Genomic DNA, 17,635 nt, shown 5'->3' with positions numbered 1-17,635 from the left:
ACATTTATAGAATGATACCTTGGAAACAATACAACCTATAATCTTCTTCTGGATTAAAAATATAAAAGTAACCAAGATAAACCTTGCGTCATTTAATCAAATGAATAAGAGAATAGATAATTTTTTAAAAAGTTTCTAATCTATTGTAGAAAATACTTAGGAAATCGACAATACTCATTAAAAAATAAAAATTAATAATTTTTCTCACTCCGCGTGGATTCATGTTTTCCATATTTATATTTACTATAAAAATGCTACGACAAATACTTTTTTGTTCTGTATGTATGTAGAGGTACTTGAGAAATCGATGATAATCTTTAGAAAATTTAAGATCTTTTTGCTCGTTGTGTATAAAGTCATATTCTTAATATTTACATTTATTATAAAAATATTGTGACAAATGATTTTTTTAATAGATAGTCTGCATTAAAATGAATAAAATAAATCATAATAAGCTATGAAGAATACAAAATATGTAATGGTTAACACATAAGCGTACGCATGCATCAACACAAAAAGTACTTAGTGATATATAAAAGTGCACTTTCTACCAGGAACTATACAGAACCTGGTTTACCAACCAATATGACATGAATGTGTTAAATGTCACAATGCTTAGTCGCTATAAACTTACTATGAATAAATTATATAACATGTAATAAGTTCTCGGTATCAAGAATACTATTTTAATGAATTTTCGAATGATCTAATCAACTATACACAAAAATAAATAAAAAAAAAAGGTGTAAATGATATAAATGAAAGAAATTGGTACTATAGATACACATATGCATTTTTTGAAAGTAGAATTTTTCTTTTGTAACGGAAAATATATAATGTATCTATTATATATAAATATATTGAAAGTAAAAATGCTACAAATTTGAGTGTAATGCTGTTGAAATATGAAATCATAAGAGCCGATGTTCGCATTTTGGTTCATGTGACTTTTACCGCATTGCTGAAGAGACCGTGCGATCAGAATTGGGTCTTACAATAAACTCCGTCAACGTAAATTTTGAGATTCTTTATGCTAAAATGCATTCTCCTTTCCTACGCAACTATCTATAATTATATTTTTTAAATTGTCCGCTTTCTAATTTTTTATTTAACTAATTATATTCATGTAAAAAATGTATTAACAAACAAAAGTTTCAACGAAAATACATTTATAATTATTCATTCTTCATTATTTTCTAATGATATTTTATGCAAATGAGATACCATTCTATACATATGCATATAATAGAAACAAAAGTAAATACTAAATACTAGTTTTTTTTTTATTAATTCAAACAATGGAATTATAGCAGACTTATTAACAAATATCAAAACTTAGACTGCTTGTTTCAACACGAATTCATATTCAAATTAAAAAAAGTGCAGAAAGCGTATGTATACTTAAATAATTTCAGTAACAAAAGTATTTTAAGCTTCTATCATGTCTATATGTTTACAAGCATTTTCAAAACATCAATAACAGAATTGTGACAATTTTTTCTTTCTATTCATCATTTAGAAAAAATTCTAAGCTTCAATAATAATAAACAATTTTAGTAGTAATAATTTTCCAAAAATGATACTAGAAAAATATTATTTTTCTATAGTAAAGCTACCAATGCCATTCAATTGATCCATCTACAGAGAACGTACTAATAGTGAATAGTGAAGATTTCTTAGAATATTCGGATTTAACAAATTCAAAAAGGAAACGGCAATTGAGCGCAACGGGACCGTAAAAACATGGTTGTTGAAGAGGCGAAGAGATCAGTAAGAAGCAGGCAAAGTACGGTTAGTTTCTCTCCGGATGTCTCATGGCCTCTTTCTCGTACAAGCGGCCTTGCCAGGAATGCACATTTTCTGCCTGTTCGCCGTTTGACGTTTACTTTGGCTTCGATTCGAATCGATGCACAGACGTCTGCCACCTTTCACCCATCGTCTTCTAATCACGTGATTGTACTTGTTATCGTTCAATTTCGTCATTATGCTTATTATCACACAGACTATCCTAGGAACTTTCGGTAGCGATTTCCAACTTTCTGTCGAATATCTCCTTCTTTCTCAATTAACCTTCTTACAGTCCAAAAGAATAACATGTTACTTGGAAAATACCTAACAATGAGGAACTTCTACACATACATACAGTGGGTAACGAAAATATATGAACGACGTAGTGCGAAATAATTCGTTATGTAAAAATTGGACAATGGATTGCGACTTATTGAAACAAATTGCATACTACATATATACTAGCGTATATACATTCACCAAGTATACGTAAAGTTATAGAAAACATTTATTACATTTAATCGATTATTTATTTAATAATGTAATAAATATTTTTGTTTGTAATTTATTCGTTACAGTACAAACATAATTCTATTTTTAATGAATTATTTTTTCTGTTACCATACTATCTTTTTGGTAATGAAAAGAGCATTTACAATCATATCCGGACTGTAAAATTCTTGGTCTGAATGTTTCTTTCTAGGAGTATTTTAGTTCGCCAAAGTTGAAAATGAGGCTCATTTTTCACGATAATGAACGGTTTAAAACTTCGTCGTAAATTCATTTATAAACATCTGAGCGATAAAGATCTTAACATTAGAAATCCGCATCACAGTGGCCGAAAAATATAAAGTAATCCAAATCTAACTTAATAAATTTAAAACTTATGGTTTACATCTATACAAGGTGTACCATACAGTAAATAAAGACATTAAGAGTACTAAACTTCTACAAAGTCTCGTTAAAATCCATAAGAACGTCACGCATCAACAGATTGACTGAAATTTGTTATGCCTTATTTCCGTAAAAAGCGACGTTCGTTTTCGACTTCAGCGACCTTAAAAATCTTTAAGTGTCACTTTAACCGAATACTTTGCAGTTCGGATACAATAGAAGAGATTAAAAAATTTATTCACAGAAATAATTCTATTTTTACTCAACCATTTTTTTCTATTGCTGTATTATTGTGCAATAGTAGGAAAACTGCTATTTCATACAGAAATAATTGAATGTATACATATATACATTTTCAAAATATCATCGAATGGCTAACAAATAATAAGATACTGATCAAGTACATCTACAAAATGTCTAAATATAAAATTATTTGGGAATCAATAAAATTGATATTTATAATCTATTGTGCTGTTATTTAATTACCTATCCAAACTATTATTAGTAATATAGAAAGAGAAAGGATTTCCGCAATGATATTTCAACACAAGCAAATAACTGGTTCTTAATGAACGCGAAAATTAGTGACTGCTTCTGACGGTACATGTGTGTGTATTATTACACTCTCTGCATATATAGAGCAAAAGCATAATATTATTAAAACAACGAACAGGTAACTATCGCAGAATGTAAAATTGTACAAAGTACAAAGAAATATTTGACAGTATGTAAATGAAAGCATAGTTACATTTTATTATTTAATATTCCTAATGATGGAATTAAAATTTTATTTGAAGACAGATTTACGTTGCACTCATACAGAAGTTGAATTATATGTATACGAAATCCACAAGATGAACTAGTGACCTGAAATTTACATAAAATCCAATCCAAAGCTAGGTTTCCAGGTTGGATTGCGGAATCAGCGGGATTACGTTGCAAAATTCATATCCTGATGTAGGAAGTTTCAAATATTTCATAAGTATTGAAGTTACAACTTCCATGTACACGACATCTCAAGTATAATAGAAAAACAATAAAAAACTTTATTTTTTCTTTTTTTTTTATAATAAAATCATAATTTAAAAGATTAGAGGAATGTATTAACTCTTAAGCAGATGCTTGAAAATAGAACTGTTCTTCAATTATTAGAAGAATATTGCAATTAGATATTGAAATTATTAAGAAACGTATCTAATTAAAACAATAAGAATAACAAAATTGTTATGTCTTCGAAATCATGGTTCAGAATCACGAACGTCTATTTTATGCATGTGCTATTCAATGGAACTGAATAGCTGGCAAAATAAATATTAGAATACAATTTTAAACAATAATACGCGCGAATTAATTAGAAGCGCATCCATATGGCAAGTTTGATTTTATTGAGACCTGAGTATTATGCAATTTCGTCCATGATGGCCTTTATAATAAATAGATATTACCTAACAAGACGAGACAGAAGACCTTGACAATCTCAGTAGAAGCTTAACCTAACAGTGAACAATAATTCTTTTATTGCATGTTGTATTGTAATAAAGCGCTATTAGAAACCCATATTCGTGATAACTGCGATTTCCAGAAACTATAATTGGAAATATGAAAAATTGCTCATCGCAAAAATTAAAAAATATTATAAAGAAAAATCAGATGCAGCTTTTAACATAGACGTCTGTAAGCATGTAAATAAGTAATAAAAAAAATAAATTTTATCTATGAACAGATTGACTACATAAGCATAATATAAACATAAATAGATTGTTACATATATACATAATAGTTGGATCACTTTAAAGTAAAGTTTTAATGTTATATATCGTACATTTTTGTAGTTTGATGTCGACAATTTAAAAAATATTGGACGATCTTTCAAATCGTACTCTCTTATACACGTGACACATCCAACTGGTAGGCAGTTAGCTACGTCGTCACTTAGCAAATGATTACTGACTCACGCGACATCTTCCGAAATCTATTGTAAGTATGTATCATTTCATCTGATACCAGAATTAAAACTTTCAAAGAATTTTAATTCATTTATCGGAAAAATAATAAATTGTTTTAACGTACAACAAATACAAAAGAGTACAAATGAAAACATTACTTAAAATTTCCATACGAATCAGAATTAATTGAAAATTGAATGATACAGTACGAGAAGTCTGTTGCAAATGCTAGTAACGAAGCACATTACTATCTATGAGATGAGCATCAGTTCGTACATGAATTATATGAGCGATGTGAAAACATTCGATCATTCGAATAGAGGCAACTGTCCCTACACCGCAACATAGCGTGACATTCAACTTACCTATCACCGTGGACATTTTTCGCCTTATGTGCTGTTGTACGTCTTGTCCAAGTTTTCTTACGACCGTTATTGCTAGTGATGGTAAGAAACAGTGACGATTGAGAACATCTTTAGTGGCGTGACTGCCTATTGGTGATCCTATCCACTTTCGTTCTCAAACATATGAAGGTAACACACGAGATCTCTCTTCGTGGAGAATATACGCCCTGTATGGCGCAAATACTTGAAAGAACAATGAACTATCTAAATGAATGGACACTCCTCATGCTTCGCAAACGAAAAAACCGCTCGTCGAAATTATATAACCTCCGCAGCAGCAAAGACGATATGATACTGGCAAGACAATGTTTTTGTGCGAGTTAGTAACCACGAGACCCGGCAATACCACTGCTGCTACTGTTACTACTATCGTAAAACTCACTCTCGGTACGGTAAATCACCAAGTTTTAAAAAGACTGTTTCGCTTGTCAAGTATCAACCAATATTTTCTCGCACTCTTCCTTACACGTGATATTCACATTATGTGATAATTACAACAAACATGTTCTGTTACTTAAATTCACGCACTTTTAACACGCGTTTTTAACGACCATATGTTGTTTGTAATTCCATACGTAATGCACAGATGACACAATTTGTTTATTGACAAATGTTACCATACACAAAATACAAATCGCAAAATTTTTACGTACAAGAAAACTATCTTGATAAAACGTTCTAGAAAAAATGTACTTCTGACTGTGATATTTCAAATCATAAGATTATAGAGACAGCCTTGAAAATACAACTCCTTAAAAAGAAAATTATGACGTTTCTTTTATGGTATTACGCACAATTTCTTGTTGTATATCGTGAACTTTTGTATACTTGTGGTGAAATTATACTCGATTATTTTCACTATAAGCTAAATAAGAAAAAAAAAAGAGAGCGAGAAACGTGTGTACCGTGTGGCTTGATTGCCACATGTACACAGACTATGCACAATATATAGATAAACTCAATGTTCGGGTGTTTCCGTACGCCTTCGCCAAGTCAGCTATGTTGCCTCACTTCATCCTACTCTCCTTCTCTCTTCCTTTTGTGGGTTTTTCACTATTTTCTCTTAGGATACTTCTTCGTTCATCCTTTCACATAACCCATATATCTACTATTTTTACTGTTTTAATTCACCCATTAAATAATCCCTAATTTACTGGAAGAAAACTGTTTCGTAAGATTCAACAGATTGTTCCCCCACTCTCTCACTTACGTTTGTTTTTATTTATATCCGCATTCAGTATATTATTATTTTCCTTGTTACTTCTCATTTTCTTATTAGACTTTTCTTAAGAAAGAAAGAATCCGTATCAAAATTAAAAACTAAAATGAGAAATAAAATAAATCAAGAAGCCATGGATTTAAGAGAACTAATTAATAAGTATAAAAACAGATTATCGTATTGATGTAATTTAATAATAACGTCAAGTGTTTTGAATAAGGTCATTTCAAGATCGATTAATATTTGTATTTACAACATCTAAATCAATATATCAAAAAGAAAATAAGAATTTCCTCTTAATATAATTATAATTCTAATCGCTATTTTAATTATCTCTTATTTATGATTCATAAAGTATAATATCAATACAAATATCTCTGACACAAGCTTATAATTGCAGACAAAATTCGTTTTCCAAATATTGGTAACTTATTACGTAAATCGTCTAGTTTCAAACGAATATCTCAAAAAATACTTTTAAAATGTATTATTATGTAATTTATCTCACGAAAAAATGTAACTTGTAAAATTTCTAACTATATTAGAAAAATTGGAACCTAAATAAATCCGACACATCGAAAAGTAGTACAACTCGCATAATTACGATGTTTCTTCTATGGCTTCCATAATTTCATTAAGTTAATTTTCTTGTATGTTTGGTCGTTAAGTATATATTGGCAAAATGAAATAATTTGCCATCTACAGAACATGTTTGTCTATAACACATGGACAAATCATTAAGTATTAAAAAATATAAAGTTATAGAAAAAAATAAATATTAAGCAGATGTAACATATTTAAGAATGAAATCAAAAATTATAAATTGTATTATATCAGTACAACAAATATGGCGACAAAATAAATAAATTGTTAAAAATTATTTAAAAATATATTGTTTAAATTAAAATTTTGAATGGATATATCAATATATTACTTTTAGAACAAAAGTACATTTTTACAAATCGTAGAAAATTTATCAATCAACTTGCATATATGTATGTAAGTAATGCTTCCTTTGTTCAGAGTTCTACTATTCTTTAAGTAATATTTTAATAAAATAAATATTAAAACCAAAGAAAATAAAAATTAATAGATATAAAATATTGTTAAATGGAAAATAAATGTGTCCTTGTAGACATTTTTACGAAATGTTTCTAATGTATAGCCACATGGACCGCATGGCTATTCTAACCTCAAAACTTAACCTCCTTCCAGTATTTAACCAATATATTAAATTCTAATCGTGTAGAAAAGCACATACACACAACAAATAACAAATATCTGGCAGCATGTATAAAAATTAAGTGAAATTAAAAATAAAGTTGACACTATTGTAATTTTGTACTCACCAGCATTCGGTACAAAACGCGGTGTATTCGTTGTAACCACGGTGTTATAATTTTGAGGAGAATGAACACTTGGTTGATTCACGTTCACTATGAGTTGAGGTTGATGCTGTGGCGGATTGTGATGCGGCTGTGAATGATGCTGGTGATGTTGGGGCAGGTGGTGATGTTTCCCCTTCGTTGGCATGCTCATCGCAGGCGTAGGCCTCCTTTCTTTAAACTCTCCACTACCTTCAAAGTTTGTTGCCTTATGTGGCTCGCTGAGGTCCTCATAGGTACGTTATTTTCGCACGTGCGTAATTAAGTGTAATGTTTGTCGAAAGACTTCTTATCCAAAGCAAACTTTGCTGAAAAATTGGTGGTACGAAAAATGACGGTTAACGTTCGGTCAGCCGTACAGAACTGATGGCACGGTTACACGCGCGCGCGCTTCAATCACGGTCAATTCATACGCAAAATTATTTCTTCACTTTTTCCATATTTTGTGTTTTTGATCAAAATAACTAGATTCGTTCGTATTCGCCGACAAATTATACACTTTTTCCGCAGACTGTCTTCCTCCGTTGACTCATTCGACCAAAAAGTGTTTACGTTATTATCACTTTCTTTTTCCAAGATCGCGCGCGGTTACAATATTCAACTACGCACAATCATTTAGTTCTTCTTGTAATACTAACAAACTATTGTCATCAATAATCGTACCTAGGCCGTTCTACCTGCCTAAAATGTCGCGTAAATTGTCTAACAAACGGTAAATGACTTGTTTCCTTCTAAGAAAAAAGAAGCGACGCGCACCATAAATTGAGCACAACCACAGCACGCCTTTCTTTCCATTTCCTCCTACCCAACGTTCCTTAATGGTAATACAAAGATCTTAAATCTCGTTGTACATTCGACGCGATAACGATTTAAAATGGATGTAATAAATTGTTAATAAGTGATGTTTATCAAATTATTTAATTATAAATTGCAATTATATGCGTATTAATTAATTTGTCCAAAAGATACTATTTTTTCGAAACGACACAAACGGATTTGTCGTAACGTAACGAAACAAAATTATCTACCAACCAATCAGATATTTGGCATAAACTGTACAAGAAACATAGAATCAGTCAGATAACTATTTGATTGGTTGTTATGTTGTTATCCACGCCTGTTTATGCTGATTATGTAGATAATAATATATTTAGATAAACAGCATTTTTTGTTGTAAAAACTGCTTTCAATAATGAATTTCAAACTATTTCTACATATTGCAACATTTTGCTGTTGTGCCTATATATGTATATATATATTCTCATATGTCCTCTAAATATGTTATAAATAAAACTAATATCAAAAACGCATATGAATTTGCTACTGAATAAATCTTATATTCTTAAATAAAAGATGAATATTGATGAAAGTAATGAATGATAATGAATATTATTATGACTTTGATATGATTATGATTGATATTGACATAAATATATCAATATAAAATATGTAATAAACATTTCTCCATAATTATATACTTACAAATAACAGAACAAATACATATTATATATATTAAATGCATAAACATATATATTATACTAAAGTCATATTTTCCATTTCATGTGCACACAGATATATACGTACATACATACATCCATACATGACTGCTTTTATACTTGATAATTATGTATGTATCTACTATTGATAAATTTGGTTCAATTGTTATATTTGTTTACCTATTATTGATTTAGTGTAATGTTGTTGCACATGTTTATAGAAATATCATAACTACAGTTACATTTTTAAAATTAAGAAAGAACTAAAAACTTCTATAACAATAATACATATGAAAATCGATGTAGTTACATATGTGATATAAATACGTAGCATAAAACGATTTGAAAGGTTTTCAGACAAGTACATACCTGTCAAGATAATTTACTACAATGATAAAGAATTGATTTTTTAACCTTAATTTTTTAACTGACTTCACTTTGTAAAATTCAGGCAACCATATAAATTTAAACGTTTGTTTTACTTTTTGCTATCAATTTATCTAATTATTATCGTTTTAATATTAAAACATGAGTTCTCATGGTAAATTACAAACTGAGAAGCTAAGAAAAAATTTAGAAGCACAATTGGATAGACTGGTGCAACAATTAGAGGATATAGAAGAAAACCGGTATTATTGATAAATTACATTTCTTAAAATTGTTCATTTAATAATTTTAAAATTAATATTTTTCTTCTATAAAATTAATATATTTTATAGAAATTCACTAGATGCTGCTGCTTATGAAGAAGCTATGCAACTTACAAAAGAAGATTTACAGGAATTCAATGAAAGTTTACAAAGAATGATATCTGGCGACACAACATTAGTTGATCAATTGGGTGCAATACAACTAGTATGTACTAATACTATTTTATACATTATAAAGCATCGATACCATTTGAATTTTAAACAATATTAATATCAGGATATCAATTATAATATTTTCAAAAATACTGTAAATATATACTTACAATTCTAAATAGGCAATTCAAGCAGCAATTAGCGAAGCATTCAAAACTCCTGCTGTTATCAGGATGTTTGGAAAACGAGAGACATCACAACTTAGAGAACGATTAGCTCAAATTGATCGCGGTGTAAAACTTGGAAAATTAAGTAAGGAGGTCAGTGATCATCAACGTGCAGAGGTCTTAAATGCATTAAGGCAGCTTGGAGAGAAATTGGAACCTCAAGAATTACAGCTATTGGAAAAATTGATGCTTAGTAACATTGACACAACAAGTTATGTGCAAGTAACTGATAATGTAGAGAAAGGTCGAATGGCTATGGCAGTGGTAGGTGATGAAGTCAGAACTCAAAATACTTGAACTGGAATATTTTTTCATATAAATTTATAATTTTTTACCACGTTTATAACAATTTACATAAATAAGGGAACCAAGTATGTAAAAAGATTGATAAATTAATAATATATATTTCAATTATATTGCTAAATCAATATGTGCGTATAAATATGTGTATAAATATGGAAATATGTATTTTCAATTTTAAATATAACTTAGGTTTATTGTAAGTAGATTGGTTGTAATGTGAAAAATTTGCATTTTTTATTATCTAAGTTTTGTAGCTGTTCACTCCATTTTCTTGCTAATTTCAATCAAATTTCCAAAATGGTTACTTTCATAAAAATGTGATTGATGACTTAAGACTGAAAATAATGTTAACAATTTTCACCATAAATTTAATTCTATAAGTAGAATATAAATTATATAATAAGCAAATATACATAGTTTTATTTTTAATGTATCTTGTGCACTATAAATCATAATTGTGTTTATTTCTAGCTGCATTATAGTACTGCAGTATAATGTAATAAAATATGTTTGTTTTATTTCAATGTCATATTTCACATAAATGATTTGGGAAAATAAGGAAACATACATTTATTACGCATGTGGTATTTTGGATTATATCACTATTGTTAATATGTATACATACACATGTTATACAAAAATATAGCGAAGAATATTGCGATCAGTCACATATTTTATCAATGTAAAATTTTAATAAATTTGCTTTTAAATGTATAAATTTACTATTCACATTAACACCTAAAGGTTTTACATTAAGAATATGACACTTCAACAAATACTTAAAATAATGTAATTCATTATTCAAAAACGTAAAATTTCCAAATAAATGTATATATAATAATCAGTTACTATTTCTTTACATTTTTACTTATAAATAGGACTAATAATTACAAATCAAAGCACTCACATTTGTTTGCATACATATTACAAATGCTTCCGTGTAAGTAGGAAGCTCACAACAAGGTATGTCAAATTAGTGTCAAGAATATATTAATATGCTTCTACAAAGCATCCTCTTTTTTACAAATACAGCAATTTCAATCTCTTTCTCATTTCAATTTTATAATCTTTTTAATTTTACTGCACTTATTACACTCATCACTAATTTAACGTTTACGTCGGCAGACTCTTTTATGCTCACGCTGCCAGTGGATTTGCTGACAATCAGTACTGCAATATGCAGTATTCCAACAGCAGTGATATATGGCTTCAGCTTCACAATTATAACACTAAAATTAAGATAACTATTATAATATATGTAAAACAAATATTAGAATACGTGTACATAAGAAAAATATTAAAAGATTATTACCCATTGTTTCTTCTTTATTTCTGATATAATTTGTTGGTGTCTGTCTGTTAGTTGCCGTAATTCTTTAGCGTGTTCGGCTTGTAATTTTTCCAATTCTTTACATTTTTCCAGTTCTAATTCCCGACGTAGCTTCTCTAATGCAGTTGTAGTAGGTTGTTCCGATGTTCTGCGTTCCCTCTTTATCTGTAAAACATAACATTATGAAATTATACAGATACGTAATAAATACATTTAATCAATGATTTTTAAATATTATACCTTCGCAGGCAATGTTTCCGTTTGTATTTGTTCCGTCTGTACGAAAACACATTTGGTTCTTGGTTCTTGAGAACTAGATGTGACCATATCTTCTTGAGAACCTTCTTTCTTCAAGCCTTGAGGACACGTACTGGATATTTCTCTTGCAGGTTCATCTTCTGCCACTGGCAAGCAGGGTACTTGCCTCTCTTCACTTTTAGCTTTAGTTTTTGAAGAACGTTCATTATGTAGGGTTCCCTCTTGATTTGGTGGCATATCATTGTGACCGTCTGAACTGAGACGTTCTACTTTAACTCTTAAATCCTTAAAAAGTTGTTTCGCTGGATTAGGATTTCCCGCCGTATTTTTTGAACCTGATGACTCTATATTTCGGATTTTAGTTGGTTTTGGACCCTCGCTATCGTCGTCGATGTCCAAATCCCCGATGCTCTTGTCCAACTTTAGCAGCAAATTCTGATGATGCTTCAGTTCATCAAATGCTCTGTTCCAAGCAGTGGATCTTTTTATCTATGGAAGGTAAATTGTGCACGTTTTAAGAAAGGATGATTTTCTTCTGACTGCACAATGAAACAGAGTGGTGAGAAATTAGTTGTACACTTTAGGCCACAGTATGTGCATACCTCCATTTCTTTCCACTTTCCTTTTTCCGAAGGCTATGCAAGAATTTGTTGTTAAGATAATAATATACCTAAGTGCAACAACAATTTCTAAATTGCTTTTTCTCTCGACAGTTCTCTTCTATTGTGTCAGTGATACGATACATTGTAAATGGCGTGTAACCTAAACCGAGAATTTCACAGTGTTCGCGTGACAATTTCGCGTTGAACGCCGGATAATTTTGTGACTTATCTTTACCTGTAAACTCTGTAGACTGGCGGTAATCGGACGAATGAACATTTTTTCGATGTTGGCACGCATATGATGACCTCCAAAAAATCGGACGTCATAAACGTTGCCATTAACTTGCATCACTTTAGCCGGCCAGTAGGGGTATCCTTTTTGTTTTGCATAAACTAGCTGATGTGGTGGATTACAGGGTATACAAAACCATAGCTTCTCTGATTTTTCATTTGATATCCTATAGCAATCGGCACAGCGGCGGATTTCTTGAAGATCGTAGCAGCAATCTTGATACATTGTATTACCCATTTCTCCTATTATGCTATGAGCTAAATAAATATCCAAATTAAAATTTGTCATTAGTATATTTTTAAATAATTACTAATTTAATACATTTTTTGAAGATAATAATTCATAAATTAGTTTCCAGTTATATACCTCCATGATATACAATGATATTGTGTAGCATGTTATGTGCATCAGCTTGAAACTCAGCAAGATTATTATATTCATTTTTCTTAATTTTTGAATCCATGATTGCTAAGTCCATATGGTGTTTTATAAGAACACCTGGTCGCCATGCATCTTCTCCATCACTAATGTAAGTTGTGCCTGAATATCTATTAGTTGGTGTAACAATAGGATCATTGTTAAAAACGATAGTACGATTTGTAATTTCTGGTGGTAATTTTGCTTTCAAATGTCCACAAGTAAAATTCAGAATGTGATTGAGATCAATTTTATCTGGATATGTGTCATTATTTATATTCTGTAACAATTATTTTTACTTTATTGGTATATAAAGTTTTAAATTTTATATCTAATGTAATGTACTTACTTCACAAAAATTACATATTTTCACTTTAACGTTACTAGGCATATGACATTCAGGGTGATAAACCCTATGACATTGTTGACAGCATTCCACAGTTCCTGCTTTGTGACATTTGCAGCAATACCAGTCATGACCATCATTAGGTATAATATCTGATGGTAATCTGTAACTTTCTTGCTCTATACCATTTTTTGTTGGTACTTTCTTTAAATAAACAAGTCCATCATCAACTGCTTTATTTAATTCTTCCTGGGCCTCTTGTTCTGTAATTCCATAAACTCGAGCTAGATGTCGTACCATACGATCATTGCTTGGTAAACTTCTTTGATGTATAGTTATTTTGATAGCATCCCATATTCGTTGTGTCATGAAAGGATCTGTCCTACGACGAATGGACATGATGATAGATATGCACTGAAACAAATATTGAAAGAACATTGGACTTTTATAAGCTATATAAAAGTAATAAAATTACTTTGAGTTAGAGGCATTTTGTGAAAATATATTGTTTTACATAATTTTACGGATATTAAAATTTATTACACAAATGTAGCCTATATACATGAAAATTTTGCATTAGAAATATGATATCAATACCAGCATTTGTTGATATATAGATAATCAGCATACCCCCATGTTACAATACTTGTCATATCTAAAATGTAATAGTTAAGATACCCCTATAGCTTAACATAACATATTAAAATAAGATACTTGTATATATTTGTATCCAAGAGCATTTCTAAATATATAGTAGCTTCCAGAACTGTGCAAGGTATATATATAAGAAAATTATAATCATTACAGTAAATTTAGTAATAATTAGTATTACATATAATGCAACACAAGTGAAACTATAATATATAAATCTTTATATATATAATATGTATTTTATAATGCTAAATGTATGTGCATGCATATTATTGTTATCCAGTGTTCTTACAATTGCAATTTTGTTAAAAAAGCAATTTAAACAATGGAAGGGTACACCATTATATATTTTGTCAATATCTGATGTATTGTTTTCTATGTTTACATCAAGTATATTATTCACAAATTGTATCATACACTTTACTTATATCAACCATAATAAAGTGAACAGTGTCTTCCCTGTAAGTGACAGTATATGGAATATAGAAAGAGGTAATGAAAATCAACAAATAAAGCTTAAAAGCTTTGCAGAAAAATTGAACACTGTCATAAATCCAGACTATTTTAATGCAATTCCAAAGTGTAATATCATAAGTATCATAATGAAATATGGAATGCTATTCTTCCCATTTGTAAATTCATTTGTATCTTTGTTAATATTCTCTGTGGAATGCAATTTAAATGTATTTTATCTTAAGAAGCAGTGCTTTAAATTTCTACATTCAGAAGAAGCAATATGCGAAGATGATACTAGTATAAATAAATTTAACAGTGAAATAAAATTTGATTCTGTAATAAAGTCCAAAAATATTTCAGTAATCAAACAGTATATGAAGAATATCTTATATGTGTTTAATTATAATGAAACAAAGAAAGATAAAACAATTACAACTATATTTGTATTAAGTCAATGGATTATACCTGTTATTATCACAGGATTGTTATACTTGTCTGAATATAATACAAATCTTACAAGGGACATGGAAAATAAAAAATGTTTTATTGAAAGTATACTTTTTCTTGACGATTGTCACAATAATATTAAATCTATAAATATGTTTCAAAATCCTGAATTTGAGACAGATACAGCTATAGTATACGATAATTTTACCAATAATGAGGACTATATAAAATTACAAACTTCCAACATTACTCAAGTGAATGAGATAATATCCAAAGTACAAAATCTTATTTTTTCTACAATGAATGACATATCCACTATGTCATTTAATACAACTTCTTATAACATTTCTGAAGTTATAGATAAAACGAAGTATTTGGATACTTATATAAAAGATATAGAGCAAAATAAGAATGCTGGAAATGTATTTAATCCAGTCAGTGTTAAGAATAATACAAACTTACGAAGTGATATACAATTAAGCAATTATACTAATAGAGTCAATGGAGAATCATTATTATTTGATTACTTAATGAAAAATTCTTCAAGGGACACATTAAGAGTAAAAATTTACAATAATGAAATTAATACAAATACCACAGAAAAATTAAATGTTAGAAAATTACAAACAGATGTTACTGAAAATAAAGGCACTATAAACAATTTTATGAATACAACTGAAAAATATAATATACTAATTATGTCAAACGATTCAAAATACCATAATAATAAAGAAGTAAAAGAGTTGAAAGAGTTAAAACCAACAGAAATTTTTCTACATACCAAAATCAATATTTATCAAAATGATAATACATCAAAGACAATGCAAGTGTATATAATAGATAAATGTTTTGTATCAATTGAATTCTTAAAGGTACATTTGCTTATTCTGGTATTTATAATATATTTTCTGCCAATTTTGTTCTCCTCAATTCTACAGCAATATGGCAAACTAAACTGTAAAATTGTTTTAGAAAAGTTGAAAGCAAAAAATAAAATTCTGTTAAACAACTTTAAATCTGAGTACACAAATGAAATTAATAATATGTATTTTGATGTTCCTATGAATTCCAAAGGATTTACTTTAAAACAAAAATTTACATATTTGGATGAAAACCCTCATACACAAGAATTAGTTGATTTTAATAAATTACAACTAATGAGAATTCATCACGAAGACTTTAATCAAAAATGGAACAAGCACTGCAAAGATAATAAACATAATATCTCATTTGATGAGACAAAAATACAATTGAATATAATAAGTCAACGTGCTACAAACATGCTGCAGCTTTTTGACAGTATTAAAATGTCTTTACTAAGTGGGGTATTATTATGGACACCTTTATTTTTTGAATGCTTAATCAAAGTGTTTACAGTTTTATATATACCAGAATGGTTACTGAATATAACTTATCTGACTGGTATAGCATTTAGCACATTACGGAATATTTTCAATCTTAAAATGATAAAGCTTCAAGAGAAGGACATAAATACCACAAAAATAAATAGTATTCATCCTATTACATGAATTTCAATTTCATATTTCTTTAAACATTCCAAGGAAATAACATACACATTTAGTTGTAGTAGCTTCATATTCAAAGTTTTATATAAAGTATATTTTTAGTTTTGCATATAAATGGCGTTATGATAATAATGCATTATCAGCTCTTTAGTTCTTTAACTAAAAGTATCTAAATTTAATTAAAAAATGATTTTATGAAATTTTTCTATTATAACGTTTAACGTTATGGAAATATAAATAAATTTACTTTTGTGATACTTTAATTGATTATTATTTCGTAATTATAATTGAGTAAAATTTTATAGGAGTCTCTAAATTTTCTTACCGAAGCTGATACACTAACTTGCTGTTCGTATACTGTTACTTTCTGATCGCAAAGAAAAATGTTAACTTTTAAATCACAATTAATGATCAATTCATGTTTTTCTGTCTTATCATAAAATACATTAAAGGCAAAAGTAAAACTTTTGCCGACGCCTGCAACCAATAATAAGACAATAATTAACGTTAGAGACGCGCAACTATATTGCACATAACGCGCACGTCATAAGTTCAACCTAACCCTAATAATGCGTGCGCATGTTAGTTCATGATTCATAATTCACAATTCAGTATTATTCAAATTTGTATAATATAAAGTTAAAACAGTGGCACAAATACTATAATTTTATACAAAATGTAAAATTTTGATGTTTCAGAACTTAAGAATTATCTCTTCTATAACTAAGAGTAATTAATTTCTTTATTTTCATATTTTATACATATGTAATGTATTTTTTTTACGCTATATATATATTAAAGGTAATTTTTTTTAAATATATCTTTCACATAGTTTAATGGTGTTA

At 28.9% G+C, this 17,635-nt stretch overlaps 3 protein-coding genes across 4 annotated transcripts in view; 1 reads left to right on the top strand and 2 right to left on the bottom strand.

Moving 5' to 3' along the window:
* Positions 1 to 5,575, bottom strand: part of LOC117216190 (eukaryotic translation initiation factor 4 gamma 3-like) — a 43,899-nt gene extending 38,324 nt beyond the window's left edge. Inside the window, exon 1 of the mRNA XM_033462740.1 lies at positions 4,994 to 5,575. Coding sequence (XP_033318631.1) covers positions 4,994 to 5,009 — 16 coding nt within the window. The 5' untranslated portion in view covers positions 5,010 to 5,575. The remainder of the gene's footprint in view (positions 1 to 4,993) is intronic.
* A 3,692-nt stretch (positions 5,576 to 9,267) lies between these two features.
* Positions 9,268 to 11,179, top strand: LOC117216197 (protein LZIC-like). The gene is made up of 3 exons (XM_033462756.1): positions 9,268 to 9,761; positions 9,852 to 9,987; positions 10,118 to 11,179. Exons 1-3 carry the CDS (start codon positions 9,661 to 9,663, stop codon positions 10,457 to 10,459), a joined length of 579 nt encoding a protein of 192 aa, XP_033318647.1. The 5' UTR covers positions 9,268 to 9,660; the 3' UTR covers positions 10,460 to 11,179.
* Positions 11,180 to 11,275: 96 nt separating this feature from the next.
* On the bottom strand, positions 11,276 to 17,523 carry LOC117216192 (zinc finger MYND domain-containing protein 11). Of its 2 annotated transcripts, XM_033462745.1 has the most exons (8): positions 17,116 to 17,523; positions 13,714 to 14,124; positions 13,314 to 13,644; positions 12,891 to 13,204; positions 12,656 to 12,688; positions 12,036 to 12,542; positions 11,778 to 11,960; positions 11,276 to 11,694 (listed from the first exon to the last, which is right to left on the bottom strand). In XM_033462745.1, the coding sequence occupies exons 2-8, from the start codon at positions 14,107 to 14,109 to the stop codon at positions 11,572 to 11,574; spliced, it is 1,887 nt and encodes a 628-aa protein (XP_033318636.1). In that variant the 5' UTR covers positions 14,110 to 14,124; positions 17,116 to 17,523; the 3' UTR covers positions 11,276 to 11,571. The 2 variants fall into 2 exon arrangements, with proteins under 2 accessions (XP_033318636.1, XP_033318637.1); XM_033462746.1 differs by lacking the exon at positions 12,656 to 12,688 and having other exon boundaries at positions 17,116 to 17,516.
* Between the last annotated feature and the right edge of the window lie 112 nt (positions 17,524 to 17,635).

The sequence above is a fragment of the Bombus bifarius genome, unplaced genomic scaffold (assembly GCF_011952205.1).
Source record: "Bombus bifarius isolate JDL3187 unplaced genomic scaffold, Bbif_JDL3187 scf7180000010252, whole genome shotgun sequence".
NCBI classification, from domain to species: domain Eukaryota; kingdom Metazoa; phylum Arthropoda; class Insecta; order Hymenoptera; family Apidae; genus Bombus; species Bombus bifarius.
This window is presented reverse-complemented; position numbering and strand designations above follow the sequence as displayed.